At 39.0% G+C, this 23,836-nt stretch overlaps 1 protein-coding gene across 11 annotated transcripts in view; it reads right to left on the bottom strand.

Moving 5' to 3' along the window:
- Positions 1–4,508: 4,508 nt before the first annotated feature.
- The window catches only part of LOC122870445 (sodium/potassium/calcium exchanger 2-like), a 45,366-nt gene continuing 26,038 nt past the window's right edge, over positions 4,509–23,836 (bottom strand). For 6 of the 11 annotated variants that reach the window (XM_044184627.1, XM_044184628.1, XM_044184631.1 and 3 more), the window contains 7 exons: positions 20,378–20,428; positions 16,568–16,666; positions 14,185–14,267; positions 8,704–8,838; positions 8,477–8,566; positions 7,976–8,142; positions 4,509–7,029 (listed from right to left, as the gene is read on the bottom strand). In XM_044184627.1, coding sequence (XP_044040562.1) covers positions 6,780–7,029; positions 7,976–8,142; positions 8,477–8,566; positions 8,704–8,838; positions 14,185–14,267; positions 16,568–16,666; positions 20,378–20,428 — 875 coding nt within the window. In that variant the 3' untranslated portion in view covers positions 4,509–6,779. The remainder of the gene's footprint in view (positions 7,030–7,975; positions 8,143–8,476; positions 8,567–8,703; positions 8,839–14,184; positions 14,268–16,567; positions 16,667–20,377; positions 20,429–23,836) is intronic. The other 5 variants (XM_044184633.1, XM_044184634.1, XM_044184635.1 and 2 more) reach the window with 2 other exon arrangements.

Raw genomic sequence — 23,836 nt, 5'->3', positions numbered from 1 at the left:
TACTTTGGAACCCACAAATCTTAACATGCACTTAAGAAAAGAAGATATGTGAATAAGACATAAAGTAGACAAGATTTGAAATTAATAAATGATAAGTACAAATAATAAATCACACCATATGCAAAACTGCAGCGGAGCTCAAAGTAAAGAGATTAAAAACACTGAACTATGTCTATTAAGAAGTAGCAGTTTTGAAAATGATTGATACATTTTACAAATAATACAATAAATCAGCACAGTCAGCAGTTAATCTTTGAAAAACTTGTACTTAATCCTTAATATAAATTAAATAAAATAGTACAGACCTCAGCATTTGAAACTTAGCTTCAGTCCCTTTCAAAAATAATGCATTAATTTCAATTACAATTTGGTAATTTCATCCACTTTTTATAATCTTAGTCATCTTTTGACATTTAGTTTGGATTTCTCATTCACTTTAAGTTTTTTTTTGGAGTTGCTTGAGTATGAATTGCAGTGAAAGCCAATGTCTGCGGGAAGACAAGATTCATCACTATGTGCTTACATCCATCAAGGGATGTAAGGCTGTTTTCGTTCAGTTTCTGACTATACTTTTGAAGTATACATATTTTTTCAATTTAATCTTTATATTTTCTTTTAACTTTTCTCATCAATTTAACTTAAATGATCTGGCCATGAATTTAATTTTGAATCATTTTAAAAGTGTAAATGCTCATTTGGCCACGTAATAAGCTACTTTTGTTCGACTTTTAAAACTTAATTCACTATTATCTACTGTCTCATGCCAACCTTGAGAGTATCTATGAACTGCACGGCTCATTCAACACTCATTAAACATAATTAACTTCCAGCTAAACAACGCTTAGAAAAAGCTTGTCTTTACATGACTTCATTAGACTTACCATATTATAATGTCTTCCAAACCAAAGTCTCATGTCTATCCAGAAAAAAAGAGGATGCTATCCATAATTTTGAAATAAAATGCCATTAAAATAGTCAAACAGTGGTCCATAAAACCACAGTGGCCAAAAGATTAAAACAACTCCTCTACAGGAGAATGCTGATGATTTGTCCTTTTACATAATCAAACTAGAAGTTGGTTAAGTGTACATTCTCAGTGTCAGTTACCCCAGTGATGATTCGGCTTGACTCACTGCAGCTGTAGCAGTGGACAGACATATGCAAGATCAGTTTCCAGCGAAAGGCGCAATATCGCCGTCATTGGATTTTCCATGAAAAATCTGGTCAACCTGGAAGAATGAAACACACTTCTGTAGAAAGATCAGAGTTGGCATTATGGATAATTATAGAGAGAAAGTCCTTAAAGAAGATGCCGATAAACTGGTTACGCTGGAGGTGTGTGAATCGGTACTCTGTGGGGGGTGATATCTCTTGTTCAGCAATCTATTTGATTTCAAAGGAATGTACACTGATGTGAGTCAAGCTGTGGGAGACATAACAGGGCTATAACATATCTTAAGCAAGTTAGCAGGAAATACCTTGGGATTTCTGCATCTCCCCAGGACTTATTACCACACACTTTGCCTTGAGGAATCTCATTCATGTTTTATCAAGATTAGAAATTCAAACCCCATGCAGTCTCACCCACATGCTACTTGCCCCTTTGGTTTTGCAAATTGCCCCTATTTTAAAACTAACGTTTAATCAGGATATGTCTGTGCCCCGATGGGATGCACTGGTTTTAAGGGCCATAAGGGCCCTTGGGTGTTCTATGTGCCTCAAGTCAGCCATGCAGGGCTCCACTTTTGTGAACCTTGAGAGTTAGTGGTGCGAACGATGAACTTGGTGGTGAAAAGGTGTTTGTCAGAGGTGAACGCAGAGCCTGACATCTACTGTCTCAAGCAACGTTTACACAGGCACAGTATGTTTTCATACACTTGCTGGTTGTATTCATTCTACCTTGGAAAGACATTTCTTTATCTCACAACACTAATCTGTCATAATCATTTTTGTAAAAGCAAAACAGAGCTAGCAGCAGGAAACAACATGGTCGACAAAGAGACAGAAGTCTGACTCATGTTGTGTCTATTTACAAGAAATTAGGCGAAATAAAAGTATATATAAAGAGAAGTACTGGAAAAACTATGTGACACAATTCTAAGGAAAGTTAAAAGCGATGTCATTCAGTACAAACCCTTTAAACTGCTGGAGGGCAATTTTAGGTGGGTGGACAATCAGGACTGCATCAAAGTGATGATTGCAACATTATTGTTCTTAATCACATTAAGTGTAACAGGTTTGATCACAAGATGGCGCCCTATTCCACAACTAATCTTCATACATGAGAGGTGAAGAAAAGCTAATCACTGCCCTTATATAAAGGTGACAGTAGTTTTCTATCTATTTTCTATTGAAGCTACCTCCGTTCAAAAGCTGATGCATATTTTTTCATTGCAGCTGAGTTTGGGGAAAGGTTCTCAGCAAAAGTGGGCTCCTTTTTTTTTAAAATATTCATACAGAGTCATCTTGATTTTCACTAAACTCCATGGGAACTGAAGGCGACGGCAGACAATGGAGAAAAGAAGCCTGTAGGTTGACAAAACAATGCAGTGTATTAATTTAACATCTGCAGGAAGTGTTTAGTCTTTCTTATGGAAAATTCAGAGGACAAAAACTTACTAAAGAATTGTGTAGGCAAGGTGTGCATCCCAAGGCACATTTTTGTATGATTGAGCACAGACTATACAAAAAAAGAATGGTCAAAATTGATGCAGCAAAGGCTGAGATATCCTGACTTTAATTCTATAGCATAGGTCAAGCTCCAAAAACACTGGATCAACAATTCCCATAATGCAACTCATTACTCCCACTTCTTTCAAACCCTTATTTTTTCAGTTTGTAACGTAGGATTTCAGTTAAGAATTTTAAGTCTTAAGTCCAAGGCAACCCTGATGATGTAATCAGATAACCCAGATGACATCATCAAAATATTTTTTTTGAAATTTATAAAGCTTCCTACAGAGCCACAGAAGACATTATACAACCATTTTCACAGGATGAGTAGTACTTACCATGATGAGTAAACTGAACTTCATGTGGAAAATGAGTGTCCCTTTAATTCAAATAAACAAGTAAAAGCCTTACAAAAAACCTTTAAACTGAAAGGTTTCTGGTACAAACACAACTTGTTTATCACTACTATGCACCTCAAAACTTAGTGCAAGGACACTTAATGTATCTACAAAGCTATAACTCCTCATGTAAAATATGTTTATAACATGTGGAATCTCACATTTACACAGTATGACATATATAATTACACATATGAACAAATTAGGAGTTATAGTTGTTGATAAATTATCCTTATATTGTCCTTATATTTGCTGACAACTCCACAGTGGTGTGTTTATTACTTATAAATGCTAAATAGGGGGGTTAAAATAAAGTGCTATGAAAAATTTTTCAAGCCACTCACAAATGTATGAGTACTGACAGTAATGTAAAACCAGCAAAGACATTGTTGCATATTTGAATCATCTTTATTTGTTTTATTATATACTTTGTGTTTTTACATAAAGAGACATATTTCTTTTACACATATAGATTATATGGTTAATTTGTATCTGTATATATGTACACCTTAAATAACTCTTACATTAACACCAAGAAAATAAAACATTTACAGTGCAAGAATGTTTATTAGTGGTCTTTTGATATTTTCTATTGACTTCCTGTCTTTCCTCTCACCATTCATGCTCCCACACAAAACACCATGGGAACTTTGGAGAAAGAAGAAAAAATAAAGTTGTCTTGACCGGAGGGGTTTTTGGAATGGAAGTGCACTGGTACAGTATGCACATGTGATTGTGGTGGTAGAAGGTCAACCAAACTTTAGCAAATTACCTCTTCACCTGTTAAAGTAATAGTTAGACATTTTTTGCAGAGAGTTAGATGAGAAAATTGATACCACTCTCATGTCTGTGTGGTAAATATGAAGCTACCACAACCAAATGGTTACCTTAATGTAGCCCAAAGAGTGGAAACATGGGGGAAAAGCTAGCTTGGCTTTCATGGTCCACACATAACCCCCTGTAAAACCACTACGTTTTTTACATTTTGGTTTTTGTACAGATTAAACAAACAAGTTTTTAGAGGTGCTGGCGGGCAAATTGAGTTACCTTTGGACAGAGCCAGCCTAGCTAGTTTCCTGTTTGTGTACTAAGCTAAGCTAACCAAGTGCTGGCTCTAGCTTCATATTTACTGCACTGGCATGAGAGTGGTGTCCATCTTCTCATTTAACTCTCGGCAAGAAAGCAAAAAAGAGGCCTTAAATTGACTTTGAATCTGGGTTGTGGAGATGTTCAAGAAAATATACTGTACGAGAGCACACCAAACATAACAGTTGAATTAACATATGAATTTGGTTGATGTCATAGTTTTCTTTTTCCTGTACATTTGCAACATTTGCCAAATGTCAGAAAACATGGTGGCAACATCACCAAGTCCTACTGCTGTTAAATTTGAGGAAGCAATATGGTATTTAAAGCACTTGTTTTCGTACCAGAACCTGAACAGGCATGTTTACAGTGTAATGTATGCTAATGAGATGTTTTTAGAGTAGTCTAAAAATAAATTCTCTTGTGTTGTACTGTGATACTAAAGGGCCACCATCATTGTCCTTGTCCATCCACTATTACAAAAAACTAAATAAATAAAAGTGAATAAAATACATGTGTGAACCATTTGATTCTTGCAAAAAACAGGTGTCTGTATTTACAAAGTAAAACCAATGAGTTCTTGGTGTTTCTTTCTGAATGGATGCATAAAAGTGAACATATATAGTTGGTCTAAGCTCAGCTGTACAGTCAGTGGGTAACCAGCCCAAATTCCTCGCATGCATTTGTCCTCACACATTCAGAGACTCTATTTACTATTATTTTACAGTTAATTCCTACTAAGCTGCTGTACAGAGGCTGTGTTGAGGTAAAGCGGGAGTTTCTGGCCAGCTCTAACAGGAAGGGGTTGCGGAGAAATGGTCGCTCACTTTTTCTCGTGGGGTTTCGGATCACGTCGTACAGGAAGGACAGCGGGGGACAGACGCATGGGGGATGCGATTCTCAACGACGACACACACACGGTATATTGCTGTTAAATCTGTGATTTCCACATTCTATGTAGCGTAAAGAGAGATTGTGATTATGATTTCTATTTCCAGTATAAAACACAGATTGGTGTATTTTTTTTGCAGTTAGTTGCAAAATACTGGTAGCATACCCTCTATTCATAGATAAATATAAGGAATGGTCATTGTGTGATGACTTCAAATGCAGATTGCACACATGCACACAAAAGCACCTTTGATTAGAAAAGAAATTGCACAAGTTTGATAGATATCATTGACCATACATGTTGACATTTTCTACATAGAGACTGAGCGGTGGTATGCATTAAGAAGTTATGAAACATGTTTGAAAAAGTATTCATTTTGGTATACAACTTCTTAAATGTTGATTGGTATTATTCACCTCCAAGTGTCTATTTTTACATGCAGTTGACTCCTTGAAACTACCCCAGGAGCTTGACTAGCCGGTGAGTTGAGCCCAGTTCTACTGTGAACAAAGCACTACACATTGACTAATCTAAATCAACCATGACACTTAAACACTGTTAAGTTCTTTTCAAATGCATTATTTTGACATTGACTTCATTATGGAACTTTAATGAACCTAAAATACTCATGCCTTTTTTTTCCAACCAGTGAAATATATTGAAGGCTAGAATACATTTTGAGAGGCTAAACTTCAGTTAGGCATTTTTCTTGCTTTTGTCAGTCGGTGTGTGTGAAGCATGAAAAGTTCTGTACAATCAGAACGTGTGTTCATTGGCAAAAGAAAAAAAGAGGAGCAGATTTGTTAAGTTGACTCTATAGTAACCTGTACCTTAATGCTACTACAGTACATCTAATGCTACTTCTATATAGGCTATTTCAAGAAAATGAATCCAAAAAAAGAAGATTCCTCTGAAGAGACATTCAGTGGTAAAAAATGACTTCCGGCAGGGAAGAGGAGAAGCTTAAACTCGTCACCCAGACTGAGCACATGATGCATTTGCAAATAAGAAATAACAAAGGAGCTTGTCTGCCCAGCAAGAGTGTTCCTTCCCTTGTTACTCAGTTTGCAGCCCACAAGAGAGTCTTTTCACTCAATACCATCAGACAGGAAACACGTTTGGAGCAAGATCTTCATCCACACAGTCTGCCATATCCTCGTCCACAAATCCCTATTCACTCTTGGTGACAGCGCCTTAGTGTGTTGAACTAGTGTGTGTGTTCAAATATGCTCACAATTTCAGCTCAGCCACTGCATTTATTATTGATAGTTTTATACAGTGCATCTCTTGTCTTTCCCCCCCAAAGTTCACAGGAGGTCATTCTCCTCAACCTGCCAGGAGTAGTTATGATTCCAGCTCATCTAGTGACACTAATGGCATGTGTAATGCTTCTATATTTGCCTGTTACACCCATTACTCCCCCCCCCACCTGCCAATTAAATAACAATAATAATAATAATAATAATAATAAATAAAAATCCACTCAGGTTAGGCCTACGCTAAACCAGCCAAGCCAAAGTCTTGTGCCGTTGTTGATTTAACCCCTCCACGCCACCACCTGCTTACTGAAGGTAAGGTAGATTCCATATTTTTTCATATTTTTCTGCTTTTATTCCTGGGGGTAAAGGCTCACGAGGGTCAGGTGAGAGCGATGACAGACAAGAAAGATGGTTGTGTTTGGTGGTGGTTGTGGTAGTGACGAGGGAGAGGAAGTAGGTCCTCGAAGGTCCTCAGACTGACACCGGACAGGAAATGACCCTGTCCTCCAGCATGACGCTGACCACCAGGAAGACGAAATACAGCAGGAACATGATGAAGCCGAGCAGCTTGCTCATGCGCCACTTGCAGGCGGCGATGGAGATGATGACGAAGAGGAGCATGAGGAAGAGGAGCACAATGGCACAGAAGAGGCCGTTGGAGCTGACTTGCACCGGTTTCATGCCGTTGATAAAGGACCACATGAGCCAGGGGAACGGCAGCCTGCGAACACACAAACACACGTTACATGCTGTTCTTGATGGTTGCCAACAGACCTTTTTACAAACCCACCAGATGAGCTGCTGGAAGTCAATAAAAAGCATTGTAGGAACTGTAGGAGGAAACATTTTTGTATTTTACGTAGACTTACCCTTTAAAGGATATCTGTCAGTGTCTAATTTTTAAACAGTCATTTAGCAATTTATGCTTCCTGTAATATGTCTCTTTACAAATATTTGTTTTTCACAAGACAAAAGATAAAAAGAGGAGAATGTGAAGCACTTTCCCCTCCTGTTGATATCAGGTTGCTTACAATCAGCAGAGCATAATGTGCACATAGATAATGTGACACTCACAGCGGCACAATGTGACAATAATAAATCTGTAACTCAGACAAAACCGAATTAAAGAACAACCTGGCAGCAGCTGAAAATCTTGTTTTTGCTGACCTACAGTTTAATTTCCCACCTTGCTGCAGTGATGGACTGTAAGGGGGATTTTATAGTGCGTGCGTTAAGGGCTTAGCTTCGGAGCCTACGCACGTAGCCACCATATCTATGCTGTCGTTATATCACAAAGTAAATGAATGAATGTAAACACAGCACTATATGGCCTGATTATGTGGGCTACATCAGTCTGGTGCTTAACTATAAATCAAAAACTACTGACACAAACTTGAAGAGAAAAATACAGATTTATCCATCAAACACACATTGTATCAAGAAAATGTTAGACGCCTCAGGATTGGTCACAATATTACCAAATTAGTTCTTAAATTGGTGATCTACAATTTGCCTGTTTGAGAGATGCTGGACTTGTTCTCAGAACAGACCTGAGAAGAAACCCAGTAAGCAGTATTGCTCTGTCTCAGTGTTTCTTTCATGTGTAACCTTGAAACTACAGCTCCCAAATATGGCTTTTAAAACAGTAAGACCCTGCACAGACGTACCCAACAGTAATGTCGAAGATGTTGGAGCCTACGGAGCTGGATACAGCCATATCACCCAGCCCCTTGCGTGCCACAATAACACTGGTGATGAGGTCAGGGATGGAGGTTCCAGCTGCTAATATAGTCAGGCCCATAATCTCCTCTGTAATCCCAATGGTCTCTCCAACCTGCAAAAAAAGAAAAAAGAAAAAGGAAACTAAGCTTTGGGGTAAATAAAACCTAATCTTTTGTTCCAGCTATTTTTAATTTCCTCGTGATGCTTGGGAGCTGATGGAGGTGACAAAACTCTAGCTCTGACAGTCTCTTTGTTTTGAATAAGACAGCTGTCATTATTTATGAGTGGGTGCATTATAGAATATGGTTTCATTTGAAATGTCAAGGATGGGAAATAGAGAGATTGCCTCTGTTTTTTTGACAAGGATTATGCTTATGTTAAGATTCCAAATCTTTTTTACAATGTCTTTGTCCTAGGGAGTGAACACGTCTTTGAGAACTGTGTACCTGGTGAGCCCACCACACCATTAGGTAGGAGAAGGCTGCAATCCAGCCGATGGCACCCAGGAAGGTGACGGGGAAGAACTTCTGTGATGACTGAGACAAAGAAGAAGAGAGAGCAAATAGTGATTTTAGCAGCAAACACACAAATAAGGACTCCACACTTATCCAGATAAAACTGATGACATTGTTGTTTCAAATGTTTTGAGAAGGAGAACTCTTGTCTCACACACCGGTTTCCTGACGTCAGGCAGCGTTAGCCACAGGGGGAGGACGATAGGCATGATTAAGAGGTAGGTGAGGCGCTTGCGGTTGGACTCAGGCCAGGAAAGGCTCAGAGGCTGGTCCTCCTCCTCCTCATCCTCAGCCTGAGAGGAGACACCAAAGAACAGAAAGAGGGAAAGGATATAAAGGTTACAAAACATTTATCAGAACGGGTAACATGTAAAAACCTTAAAACATGTAATTTTGTTTATTTTTGGTCTGGGACACATAAGGATGTCATGTTTGGGTGTCCACATACCATTTAGTATAATCACTTGATGTTTAATTGAGTAAACATCAAGTAAATATGAGGCAAACAGCACATTGAGTTAAGTCATGCTTTTTGCATGTTCCTAAAGGGAAACTCATTACAATCCAAGTGTCGCATTTAGCTTGAACACTTGGAATACACCTCTATACAGCAACTAAACAGAGAGGCAGGCAGTACACCGGTCTGCAGAAATTGATGGCAGGACCTGGATGTGCACGTGCCTTTGCTCTGCGGTGACCTTAAGACAGAGGAGTCTGATGACTGTGATTTGGGAGATTGCACCGAGCCTGAAGGGCTCTGCCTCTCCAGTCATCAGGAGCTTATCACTGCTGACTGCTGATGCTGGCCGCACCGGCAGACCCTGGGGTCTGATTGGACCTGCCACTGGAATGCCAAGTGAGCCAAAGACCGTCACCTCTCTGCAGATCAACATCAAATAAGCTGTCACCGTCTGAAGATGACACATTCTAAGGCACTGGCAAGAAAGACAACTAAATGATCTTTTCCTTTATAGCATTAACCTCCCTTACCTGTTCAGCTTTTGTGCCTAGTTCTGCAAATGCAGTATCTCATTTACACATTCTGGTACTTGTAAACTACTATGGTACAACAACAAAGCCTTTGTCCCTTTCTAACCAATTATACAAGATGCTAAGGAGCCATGGGGACCTGCGCGGAGAACAGGTCCACACATGCAGTTGACCTAGAATTTGTCTCTTGCCCTTTTGAGAGTGACTTTAGCCAAGGTGTAAAAAAAAAAAAAAAAAAAAAGGGGAGGAGAGACAGGCAATGGGACGACAAAAGGGTGCAAAAGACATAAACTGGGAAGAAAAACATACAGTAAGGCAGATGTTGAAAACAGATGTTGCTCAGTAAATAATAATTTTCTCAAGAATCGCATTACAGTCTTAACAGCTTCAATCACATCAGCTAACCATGCCCAGAGAGTGAGGCAGAAATCTTCAAAGATGGCTACTGCACAAATCATGAATCCTATGGAGCATATCCTGCTGTGACAGCTACTGCTGTTGAGTATTGCCTGGTAACCTTGGTAATCAGAGCTGCCAAACAAAAGGCAGCGCTTGCATCACTTATGCTCAGCATTCTGATTTCTCCTCCTCTCCATATCCAGATGGCTGCATTGTTGTCTGTTAAAAGGCCTAAAACCAAAAACCGGAGGCTTTAGGAAGATCAATTCTGAACCAAATCCACTGCTTTTCATAGATGTGAAGATATGAGAGGTTTTCATTCGTGTGGCTATGTACTGACTTCAGTGTTTGCAGGATAATAATAGCAGCAACAGCTTCTTCTCATGTTCTAGCAGAAAAAGTTGCATTATATTACTTCGCAGTTTGTCCTGCAGCTCTTTCATGGATATGTTGACTTCATGCAGGTGACTATTTCTGGCTGACACTGCACACTATGAGTCTGTCATTTGTCTATTTATGATTTCCTTTACTTGCTTTCTCCGCTAAGGTACCCCACAGAGCTGGTGCTCCCTACTCTGAGTTGGTTTCCAAATGCCAGCCCCTTGGGGGCCTTTCCTGCCCTGTGGTGCCTCAGTTGGCAACACTGCCAACTCTGAGCTTAAAGGCACTGACTTTTACCAGGCACCACAGAGCTGCGAGGGGAGGCATGACATTTGCTATTTTTTTTCTTCCCGGAGGAAAGCATGTGCGCAAGCACCTGGTGTGAGGCAACGCTTACACTTTTTGTGACCACACAAATTTGTGTAAACACACACTGTAAGCACAGCTGCAATGAGGCTGCACCCTGATGCATTTGCATTATTTTGTTGATCCAACTTTTAGTATTATGGAATGGACAGAATGCAGGCATCTATCTGAAATGACTTATCTTTTCTTAAACTCTTTCTCAATATATAAATAGTTTACGGTAATCACACAGCACAGGTGTAATCTGACAAACAAAAGCTGAGACAATTAGAAAGCAGTGCTCCAGAACACACGTACGTTCTGGAGTTAGATCCTTCTAGGTGTTTTGGGGAAGAAAACCTTAAAATGTATCCTTTGCTTTTTCTACACACGATCCATCATGCACTTTATTTCAATACTTTTATTCAGACTCATTTCTTTTAATAGTGAGAATTACAAGTAGAAGTGTCACATTTTTCGCACAGAGGATTCATCTTTTTGCAACATAACTCTACGTCACTGTAACAGCTGCCATGGCGTGAATATTGGCATCTGCTTTTTTTTTTTTAAGGCTCCATCTGGATATGAAATTCTCATATTTTTTTTAAAAGCAAACAAATATTCAAATCTGATGCTACTTCCATCCTGAAACCCATGATAAACCGATGATACACACAGCGATTTTTTCAAATTGTTTTAGTTGTGATAGGAGAAGGTACGATGAGTCACAAATTCCTGACGGTTCTGATTTTATTTAGTTATCTAAAGAAGTGATTACATGAGCTTTACGCTCTTATAAATATTCCAAATGTGTGCTGAAAGTAGAAAATCCTGAATATATTTTTACAAAAGCATTATAAAATTAGAGCCAGATGAATGTATACTACACGTAAATACTATACAATATTGCTTTTATGAAAAATAAACCCTTTAATTTCTGCTGTTGGGAGATATTGTAGTATATGAACATTTCTGTCAGCACAGCTCTCAAGGGTTTTAACAACAAAAAAGGGAGCCAGGAAATTGTGCTAGTCTGCTGCAGATTTTAATATGACCTTAACTATCCCCTTATTCCCCACTCTCGGTTGCCAAGGCATCCAGGAGGAATTGAACAATTAGTATGACGGGGCCTCTGGCGTCACATGAAGGTGTGAGCTGTTTCCAGCTACTTCCTGGCTGACACAGACAGGTGCACTGTGGGACAGACCTCTAAAAATAACAGAACGTGGGAATTAGGCATGCCAATAAGCGTCCAGCTCTTTCAAAATCAGTGAATCACTACCTGAAAAGAGGTGTTTCCATATTCCATCTGCCAGGTTTTCTGCCTTCACCTCAAACAGTGAAGTTTTGAGGCAAGTCTAAAAATTGTCTTAAGCAGGCTGCACTGCCTCCATTTTTATAGACGCAAATATTTTCAGCTTCAGAGGAGTGATGACAGTTTTATCAGTAAAGACTATTATTAACCAGAGAGTGAGAGATCAATCTGAAAACAACTTGGTGCAGTGGAATAGATCAATACACGCATGGTCATGTTGCGAATCAGGGCTCATCTTTAGCAGTTTCTTGTGCAGTCTATTTTGAGAACCTCCTATATGCTTCCACGCCAGTCCGTATTTATAGACTACTGTATTTTACCTGGGAGGAATGCTGTATTTCAAAGTGCTATAGTATGTATATTTTAGGTGCAGAAATATCTTATTTTTTAAGAATCACAACTCAGTATAATAGACCAGTGTTTTTCAAAGACTGGGTTTTGATTCAAAGGGAGATACATGCAAGATTAAAATCCCTATAGTCCCTGTAGTTTTGTGGTGACCTTTGTATCCAAAGCTACTGGTCATATTACAGTTTATTTGTGAAGCCTGTTACAAATCCTTGTAATACACGATCAGATGAAAAAAAGAAAAAAGATTAATATAGTTGGTTAGTAGCTTGAATCAAGGTAAACTGCATCAGATTAACCCAGAGAACAGTCTATGAAATTAGTTTTAGGCCTTGAGAAAAAATATTAGGGAAATGTGGGTGTGTAGATTTGAAAACATTTATGTAACAGACAAATCATTTTGATGGCAAAACTAACTATTCAGCTAAACCCAATGGCTCATTTAAAGTTATAATCCTTAAGATTTTCATCATATCATACCCAATTTTTAATACTGTTTATGGCTAGCATTTATTCTGCTAAAGCCTTTAAATGTTTACACACACTTTAGTTACCTCTTTATATACTGTAGTAGTTTGCATTGTCAGCTGGATTCAAATGGTGCGCACAGGGGAACCACAAGAAACAAAGCATGCACATACTGGAAGACAAGAGCAGGCTCTTGTCTTCTGAATTTTGCATATCTCAGGTAATGATGTAATCCGTAAAAATAGAACAGCCGGTCCAAGCACTGAAAAGGAAACATTAAAAGGAAACATATTTGTGTCGGTACAAATATAGCTACAGCAATTTATAAAAGGCACAAGTTGCACGAGTTGCTCGTCTTCTTCTGTTGTATTTCTGACAGAGTAGCTGGTCAAAGCGCCTTTTCTGCCCCCAGTAATTGATAGCCATGTCATTTCCAACAGAACTCTGGGACTTATGTGTTATTAAGATGTTCTTAGCACTACCACCAGTAACCACAGGTGTCACCAGATTAACCAAAACATACATTTTAAAGATTATAATATAAAAAACCTGAGTGATTAATCAATGTGTATTTTACACACTGTAATTCACTAACAAACAAAAATTGCAAGTTTGTAATTTGTAGAATTTTTTTTGTTCGTTTTCATAGAAATTCAAAGCGAAACTAAATATTTTAGCCCCAAAGACCAAGTTGAAAAAACAGCTTTTCGCTGGCTGAAAAAAAAAATGGTAGCAGGGTTCATTCTGTCTTGGGGTTACTCTTGGTCATGGCAATGTAATGAGTAAGAATCCAGCAGGATGACCGACACACCCATCTCTTCTGCCTGCTTCCCTCTTAGTGTGCGACTTTGAATCGCTGCCCTCTCGCCCCAGGACCGTCTGCTGGCCTGGCGGGTCGCTGCGTCCTACCGCCATCGCTCATGCTGGCACAACTGCTGCAGGTGCCATTCTGAGGCTCTGTGCCTGGCTGTATGTCAAAGACTGTGTGTGTGTGTGTGTGTGTTTGTGTGTGTTGAGGCATGTGTGCGAGTGTGTTCATATCGAGCACCCAGCGGCGGGGAGCAGCAGGTGAGTGAGGAGTGTGATTACAGAACTCAGTGGGAGGAGGCGGGTCTTTGGCAGGTCTGGCTGAAGATGGAGGAACTCGTCCGCGTGCATGCTGGGAAATTATCAGCAGTAGTGACCTGTGCCATAGTCAGTGCAACCTTTGCATCAATCACACTCAAGGTGGAACACAGACACAGATGAAAGGCATAAAATATTCATAAATGTCTCTCAACTTTGATATCCGTCTCTCAGTTATGTTACCTTTTCATAACGCGACCCAGTTAGTTGGCCAGGGGATGAAATCAGTATAAACTGCAGGGTTTGTGTGTGTACTGCGATTTCTTACCGTTTCCCCCTCTTGCCCTGCCGTTCCATTCATGGGTGGCGTCACTTCCACTTCCACGCTGGAGCTGTTTGGAAGGTTCTTATCTGTGGGAAGTTTGAAGAATAATTAAAGCAAAAAGCTTTTAGAGGAACAAAAGCTGTCATTGCCTCAAATAGACATGTGTGAGCCGTTATGACGTGGAGAGAGGTCGGAGACAGCGCCTCAGCAATTTTAAGTAGTTAACCCCTTCAACCCTACAGACACAAACTGTATCAAAATACTTTCTTTTCGATACTTCTACTTGTACTTTTTACTGCACTACATTTATTTGACAGCTATAGTTACTTTTCAGATTCATATTTTACACACTAAACCTTTGATGATCTTATAAAATATGATATATTGTTATAAATAGATTAAACCACCAAACAGTATATAAAGTGGTTCAAGATCAACCTCCACCAACTAAAATATTAAAGTGCTGCTCACACAGTAATTTTATTAATTAGTATTTTTACTTATGATACTCTTTGTGCATTTTGCTGTTTATACGTCTGTACTTTTACTTAAGTCAGAATTTGAATGCAGGTGTTAAATTATAATGGGGTATTTTTGCATTGTGGTTTTGCTAGTTTTTACTTACTACTTCTTCCATCACTACTGTCTATTAATCATTAAATATATAATATCTAAAAAAAAAAAGTAAAAAAAAAACACTCTTCGCAATTTTCGAAGGTGATCTTCAATTTGCTTCTTTGTTCAACTGACAGTCCCAAAACCAATGGTATTCAATTTACAATTATATAAAACAGAGAAAATAAGTCATTTTTTACATTTAACAAGCAGAAACCAGTGAATGTTTGTCATTTCTGCTTGATAAATGACCTAAAAAAATTCGATCAGCTGATGAATTCATTGACTTACTGTTTCGGCACTAATTTGCTGGCCAGTCTTACAAAAAAAAGTTATGACAGCGAGGTAAATCTAAATAAGAATCACAGACTCATCTGGAGACTCAGTTTAATATTGAATGTGATGATCAAAAAGTGCTGTTAATCTAAGTCTGTGCATGTCTGAGGCTGTTACTATCATCCCTCTTCCTGATCATATCCTGGTGGCTGATATGACTCCATTTCATTTGAGGCCAGACTTACTTAACAGCCCTTATTAAAATACAAAGAGCCGAAAGCCATGTAATCAGATGATAAAACTATAATTGCTGTGGAAATTGCTTTAATCCAAGTGCGGTTGTGACAATTAGAAAGAATCCCAGATAGATAATGTGACTTGATATCACTATCGTCCAACACATGACCTCACTCCCTCGCTTTGATGCTGTGATATTACAGATAAAGATGGGATATAAATCTAATCACATGCATCATACACTAAACTATAATGACATATAATTATAAGAATAATATCTTTTACTACAGACACCACAGATTAAATTTAAGATGCGTGAGGCCTGAAAAGTAAAGTATGCTGTGATGACTACCAGTCATGCATTTTGATTAAGATGGTAATATGTTAATGCGGTGCTGTTAGCATAATTTTGGCTTGTTGATTAACATCTATGTCTCGCTTTGATTCTGCTGCTCTGACTACATTGTGGCCATGAAAGCGCTTCCACTGGCCTCCTGTTTATCCTTTGGTCCAGTGCTCTTTGAAGTGAAAAACACACATAAATTACACTTGGCAGTGACTGTGATTTATTTAAATACTGCTTGAAGACAACACTTGCAATCAATTTGGCAATTCTTAACAATGTCATGCTTGTTTAACATAGGCTGTTATGCTCATAAAATATTTCAGTGGGCTTTCCTAATGACTAATATAAGGGTTCATGAAGTTTTAGAAACAGAAAACTGATCTTTAGCTAATCAGCTAATATTAAACTAAAGGAATAGTTTGACATTTTGGGAAATATGCTTATTTGCTTTCTTACCGAGAGCTGGATGAGAAGATTAATACCCCTCGCATATCTGTACAGTAAATTTGAAGCTACAGCCAGCAGCTGGTTACCATAGTTTAACACTGGACTGGAAACAGTCTTTGTGTCTTTGTACTTGTTTGTTTAATATGTACACCACAAAACCACAACATGTTGTTTTTACACTTCACTTTTTGTACAGATTAAACAAATCATATAACGTGTTAATTAATGATCTTTAGAGGTGTTGGTGGGCTAATTTTTGTTACCTTTGGACTGAGCTATATTAGCTGTTTCAAGTCTTTAAGCTAAGCTAATCTGCTGCTGGTGGTAGCTTCATATTTAGCATAAAGACATGTGAGTGGTATCAACCTTCTCATTTAACTCTCAGCAAGAAAGCGATTAGGTATATTCACCCAAAATGTCAAACTATTCCCTTAACATCTAAAAGAACATGGAAGAGCGCTTAACCTGAACGGCTTGCTACTCCATTGGCCTTCTCACTGTCCTCCACTTGGCATTTCTTTTTAGCGATCTTGTGAAGGATGGATGCCTTTTCTCGAAATTTACCTGCAAAATAATCGCCAAAATGGTTAAACGTAGAACAGAGAGCTGCATATCGCAGCATCTTCAAGGCCTCTCGGCCTCATCCCAGTCAGAGCTCCTCGTTGTCACCTTTGACCCCAGATGGGTCGCATTTCAAAAGCACAGTGCATACAGGGTGGTGGCTTTACACAAAACTGCCATTCAAACAACATCGAGAGTCATATCATATACTGATGATCCTGCAATGTCCTGGTCCTTGGTCGAGGCAAAGCCAGCAGGGAGAGAATCTCTTGTGAAGATATCTTCCTTCTGGAGGTCAGATTCACTCCTGTTCTTGTTCAGTTCTCTTTTCAGATCAGAAACTCAAAAGAGATGGCAGAGACTAGCGGGGAACTAAAGGCAACCAAAGGTTTAGCTGGGGACAGCATCACAGCATATCAAAAATAACAACTTTAAGTTTAAAAGGGACAGTTCACTCTAAAAATACATATTTTTCCTCTTACCGGTAGTGCTATTTATCCATCTAGATTGTTTTGGTGCGAGTTGCAGAGTTTCAGAGATATCAGCCGTAGAGATGTATGCATTTTTTGAATATAATGGGACTATATGGCACTATATGGCTTGTGGTGCTTAAAGAGCCAAAAAAGTACATACACATACATTTGAAAAATTCAACAGCAACGTCTCTTTCCAGAAATCATGACCTGGTTACTCAGGATAATCCACAGTAGTTTCATGTCATGTCTACATGAAACTGCTCACAACAAATCAGTGGATTATCTTGAGTAACCAGGTCATGAAACAACAATACAATACAGTACTCAGACGAGAAGAAATATGACTCCAAATGCAAAGAAATCATGTAGTGCAGGTTTCTATGTTCCCATACAAATTAGATTTTAATATTTGATGGCTATGCAGGCTGGGCATATTCAGCATTAGTAACTTCTGTGAGTGTTTTCATTTGAAACCAGACTGTGTCGTTTGAAGTTTTGTCTCATCTATCATGTTCTTTTGGTGTAAAACCTCTTGTGCATCATTAACCTTGGTGCTATCATGTTTCCATATTCCTTTTCACTGTCTTCCTGTTCGTGTCAGATTTTGCATGCGTGTCCTACCGACTCCCAATCAGCCCATTGCAATCAATGTGAAAGATTTTTTTTTTTTTCGTTTTAAGAGGGCATGGCTGATTTGTCAGTGCTTGATACAGTGACGCGTCGATACGTACTCCACCCAACCATGTCAACACTGTCTGTGACCTTCTGGCAAAATCATTAACCACCCGAAGTCACTGCCGGCCTTCCTTCCGTCTCCTCTATCTCACTCTACATTTCTCCATCGCTCCGGTTTTTCTCACTCATCTGTCTTTGACAAGCACCATCTTTCTCTCACTTTGTCTCTTTGTTATTTGGCAACACAGAGCCCCTCCCCGCCTCAACACACACACATGCACATGAAGACACACACACACACACACACACACACACACACACACACACACACACACACACACACACACACACACACAAATACTGCACATTTTCACATGACGGCATCACACATTGCACTGCTTGACATCACTCACCTTAGGCGGCCATTGTCAGTTGATTGTGTATGGTAGCAAGTGTGTATTTATACAAATGTGGGTGTGAGATTATTGTCTCTGCTTGGGAATAAATACAAGTAGCAGGATTGGGCTTTCTGCTGCAGGTATTCAGAGGAAATTCTTAAATGTTGAAGAAAACGACTCTGGAAAGTCATTTCAGTACCGGCTGTGAAAATATTTCTACGAAGACCTACATAGGCAGAGAGCATTACTACAGAAGTGGGGAAGTTGAGAAGAAAAGGGTTTAACATTTTCAGGCTGGTTGGCAAAGTGCATAACAGAAAGGAAGGTTGTAATGCCTTTTTTTATGCCTTTTTAGGCTGATTACTTTAGCAAAAGAAATTATTGCCATAGAATCTACATAATAGGCCCTACCTAAATGCAGATACTGCACTCTGCTTTTGGATAATCCTCACAGAATGCAAAGGCAAAATGCAGTATCTACCAATAAAATACATTTTCTCGGCTTTCTTGTCTATTTTAACCAGTTTGTTTGAGAAAATAAACTTCAGTTTGATTGTTTACAGTCCACAGGAATTAAATTAATCTCTGTTTTGCTAGGTGTCTGTCCATCTACTATCAATATTTATATTGAAATCAATATAATAAATGTATTTATGATGATTTATGGTGATTTAAAAAGGTAGAAAATCGCACAGAATTTCCCAATTGCATGAATTCCACTAGAGTCAAAAGCTGAGATAACAGCTGCTGAGATCTGCTAAGCTAGTTAGCTTTAGCAGGAGTTTAGCCAGGTTTATTTTCTCCATCATTTCTGCATTTAGCTACTGCCTCATTTAGCTATGTGGAATAACAAACTGAATTACCAAGACGTCAGTTCAACAGAATGGATATTTTTCATTTAAAGCTAAGAAAAAAAATATATATAAAAGTATATTTAGTTTTAGCTTTTAGCTAAGGCTAGCTGTGTCTATGTCACTAGCTACCTTTCACCTGATATAGCTTTCTAGCTGCTGCAAATTTTAAAATATTTATTCACAGAAATTATGCATTTCAAAAAGTCAGCAACTATTAGTCAGCAACAAAATATGTAGTTACTGCATTTTGCCTTTGTAGGGTACGGTTTGAAATTTCATCATGCTTTAGTTCTAAGTCAAACAAAAAAGAAACCTCACAGTTCCTTAAAAGGTGCGTGAATCAAAGTGAGTACAAAGACAAACAAAGCCCATTGCTTAGGATCAGACAAAAGCTTTAACATTAACAACTAAAAAAGATCAAGTTCTTCTTGATTAAATGGCTGTCTTCAGTCTGTGCAGTGTAGACAAAATGTTTCCTAGGAGGTCCATTTAAGGTGCACACATTGTCAGAACCACCCAATTTGCATAACGATGAAGCAATTGCAGAGTCTTTAAGAATAACCAAGTCCAGCCCTTCCCTAGCCGTCGTTACACAGCCGCTCATTTTCCCTGTCAGCTCTGCCTGTTACACAACCACTGGGTGGATGAGTCACTCCAGTTTGCCAAATTCAGCAATGTACATCTTACGTGTGTGCACCCGCTGCTGGTGCAAGTGGAACCTCCAAGTGAGTGCTAAAGCATGGATGATGTATTTCTTAGCGTTGCGGATGGGTAACAGGACAAAAGGAAAAAAGAAAAAGACAAAGAAAATCTTGTGCCTTGTGTTTTCTGCGTGTGGGGCATGGGATGGTATGCAGTGCATTTGTGTGTGGGTTTACCAGCCTGCATAATAATAAATGTCTTCAAATTTGATGAATCCAAAGAAGCAGTGGCTTTCTCACAGAATCAAACACAAACAACATATGAATTACTTTAAAATATCTTGTTAATAGAATAAAAATCCATAGAAACACTACACACAGTAACACACAATATGTATGAACATATTCTCAGGGAAGAAATAAAAAAATAAGCCAAAAAAAAAAAAATGAGAATAAAAAGTAAATTTAAAAAAAAATGACATGGCTACCATGATTTGCACTTATGTCAGTGAAATCTCAGAGAGGTTGTCAAACTTAAAAGCCAAAACTGTGTGTCACAGCAGACAAAAAAAATGGGGTTGGAGGTGCTGTTTCATGGTTAAGATGGAGAAAAACCAAGAGAGATGACAGAAGCTGACTCAAAGAATCAAGTGAAAACTTGCAGGCTTACCTTCCTCAGTCATTGAGTGATAATATTTTAGTTTCCCATAAGTCCCAAGCTCTACAACATCACAGCAAAAGACAAGGGTAAGGCAACGAACACACAGAGAAAAGGAAAAGAGTGAACATGACAGAACAAGACAGGTCTGCTGGTTCTACATCACATATTGTACAGACACTCAGACAGCCAGGAGTGACATACAGAAAGACGAAGTCTCTCTGAGTCATCACTGCATAAGTGCAAAACAAAGCGGCAAGGGTTGAATTACAAATAAAATACATTATAGTATTACAGTAACTCGGTCTGATTAAGAGCCTGCCAATGACACAGGTTAGAGGGCTATTAGAGAAGATTTGCGAGAAATAGGGAGGGGGAAGGGGCAGTCAGTATACTAGAAAAAAATAATAAGAGGTTCATACAATGATATACTAAAAAACACAATAGAAAGTCACAAGAGAATTTACTGGGTCAACATGCAACAAAAAGATGAGTCCTCCTCTCCTCTGCACGCAAGCTTATTCAAAGGCTTGATGATTCTGCATTTTATATCCACAATGAAACCCGAACAATTAATTTGATTCCCTTACTGTAGCAGTTTCTTGCTGCTACAGTAAATAGACGGTCAGCACATCTGCATGATGAATTAGCCAGGAATTCAAACCTGCAGCAACAGCTGAGCATGAAGCAGCAGAACAGAAGACACAGGACCACAAGGCTCTGCCTCCCACACTGCACTTTTGTCTTTTGAAAGTAGCTCGCAGCTTGGAGCTGTTCTGCCCGTTTCAACAATAAGAACTAATGTCATGAGGATTTTCTTTTTTTAACATTGCTCTCTCCAATTTTCTCCACCACTAGTTTTTGGCCAGATACTAGTAAAGCTGCTACAAATAACATTAAAAATATTGCTGGTTGTTGTAATGTATTGATGTATACAGCAAAATAAGCCAAAATGACAGCATTCTCTCATTTGTACGTTGAGTAATAAGTAATATTTCATAAATACAAAATACAGTGCTCACTTGAAAGGGTTGGTTCATACAAATTACAAAAAACATCTCTATCTAGCTATGCAGAGAGCTTTTGTTTTATTTGCCCAGGTGATCAATTTCATTGGAACTACTTTCGACCACAGAAATAGACCATTCTTGGCACCTTCCTGTCTACCTGCTTTCACCAGTTTCAAACTGCTATCACACCAGGTCATCAAGATTATCCATCTTGATGACCTGGTGTGATAGCAGTGAAGTACAAGAGGCTTGGAGCTGTTCTGCCCGTTTCAACAATAAGAACTAATGCCATGAGGATTTTCTTTGCTGAACTTGGAAAAACTGTATTTTTGTTAGGTTAAGTAAATTAAACGTGTTTTTTGTCATTTGGGTAAATTGACCCATTAACTCTCTTCACAAGCACAGATTTCTAGTTTTGTACATGCAGTAGGTGTACAGTACTGTCAGTACTGTATATGCCCACATCCACAAACCCACATGCACTCACACTAATATCCAACTCTGTCCAACAGTGGGCGACCACTCCACTCACATGTGAGAAGATTATGGTGCCAATCCCATGCCAAACGCGAGACTTGGCAGCCCTGAAAGCACAGTCTAATGAGATGAAAACACATCCCACTGCAGAGTGTCTTGCTCATCTGCTGCACTCCCAGACAAGTGCCTCAATCCCATATGATTAGGCGATTTGGGTTTGAAGTGCAGGGTCTGCCTCTAACTGAGGCTGCTCTGAGGGCAATTAACCCACGACACAATCACTGCCCACGCAGTCGTCTGTTTGCCCTCTGCAACCAGAGAGGGAGGGAGGCTTGTTGTTGTTTACCAGGGGCCCTCTTGTCCTTGAGGTGTGACCTCTAAACCTCTGGTGAGCTGCGTGCTAGAGTGTGTGCGTGTGTGTGTGTGCATGCCTGCTCTGTGTGCTGGGGGTTGGGGTGTCACGGAAATTCACAGTCTGTGCTGAAGCAAAAAGGCTTTTAACATTGATTCTTTCACCCACCCGGTGCAGGGTGAGCTCAGAGGCCGCGGGAGGGGGTGTGACATGTGTGCGTGTTGGTGTTGTGGTGTTGTGGTTGGAGGGGATGATGGATTGATAGGTGCTGGTTGGCTGGTCACAGTTACAAAAGATACTGAAGGTACGATTATCTATCAAAACAAAATCATGGGGGACACGGTTTTAAGGCCATATGTACTAGATAAGCGGTGGTTCCTATGTACATTAAAATATATTAAAAATTGTTTTGAGAAATACACACATTTGCTTTCTTATCAAGAGTTAGATGAAAAGATAGATACCCCTCTCATATCTGTCCCCTTAATAAAAAGCTGGAACCAGCAAATGGTTAGTTTAGCTTAGCACAAACACTGGAAACAGAGGGAAACAACTAGCTTGGCACTGTTCAAAGGTAAAAGGCAAACTGCCTACCAGCACCTCTAGCACCCCGTTTGTTTAATTTGTACAAACTGAATTGTAAAAACAACAATTTGTGGGGTTTTTTGTGGAATTATGTGACTATTTCTTGACAGGGTCTCAAAAAATACTAATTAGTGAGCTTTAGAGATGCTAGTGGGTGGATTTTGTTACCACTGGACAGAGACAGGCTGGCCGTTTCTGTGGTAAGCTAAGCTAACTGTCTGCAGCTTCCTATTTAGCTTACAGACATGAGTGATATTGATCTTCTCATCTAACTCTCAAAAAAGCCAATGAGTGTATTTCCCAAAATGTTGAACTATTCCTTTAAAAAATAAGGACTTCCATATACAGAATATTTTGTAAGACATGTCAGTAGTCTATATTGTGATTTTTCTTCAACAATATGTTACAAAATGACCACCTATTTTTCTGAATTAAAATATTAATATACAGCACATATGAAAAATAAATAGTTGTGCTTTAACAATACATGAAAAGATGTCAGTAATGTCTCATTACATTGCAAATACAGTATATTATTTATTACATCAATACACATGACGATGCTACCATTTCAAACATATGCCTGTCATTGTGACATCTTAATGTCGGCTTTATATGCAGTCTATTGCTAAAAATGTTGTATGTACAGCGTTACATTGACACAAATAAAGAAAAACCTACAGCAGAATGTCAATATATTATATCTGAATAAATGGAAAATAAATTTCCGTTGCCGAAGGGGTGGGAGGTCAGTGAGAGTGAGTGCATTATTGAACCATGTGATCAATGGGGTCCTGGGTCACCACACAGACAGTACTGCGGGCGGGGTGGGGTGGGTGGTGTTGGGGGTGGGGGGTGGGGGTGGGTTGGAGCAGTATTGGGCAAAGTGGAAATGTTGGTGGATGAATGGATTTACCTCTCACACAAAATGCCTATAAAAATAAAGGAAAGTCATAGCGTAGATAATTCCGAATTTAGGTTTCCTTTTCCTTTATTGTTTCCTCATTTGCTTATTCATTTCGTCCTGTTTGGGTGTGAATTACGTCC

The sequence above is a fragment of the Siniperca chuatsi genome, linkage group LG22 (genome assembly GCF_020085105.1).
Source record: "Siniperca chuatsi isolate FFG_IHB_CAS linkage group LG22, ASM2008510v1, whole genome shotgun sequence".
NCBI lineage: Eukaryota > Metazoa > Chordata > Actinopteri > Centrarchiformes > Sinipercidae > Siniperca > Siniperca chuatsi.
The sequence above is the reverse complement of the archived record's forward strand: the minus strand, read 5'-3'. Positions and strand labels throughout refer to the sequence as shown.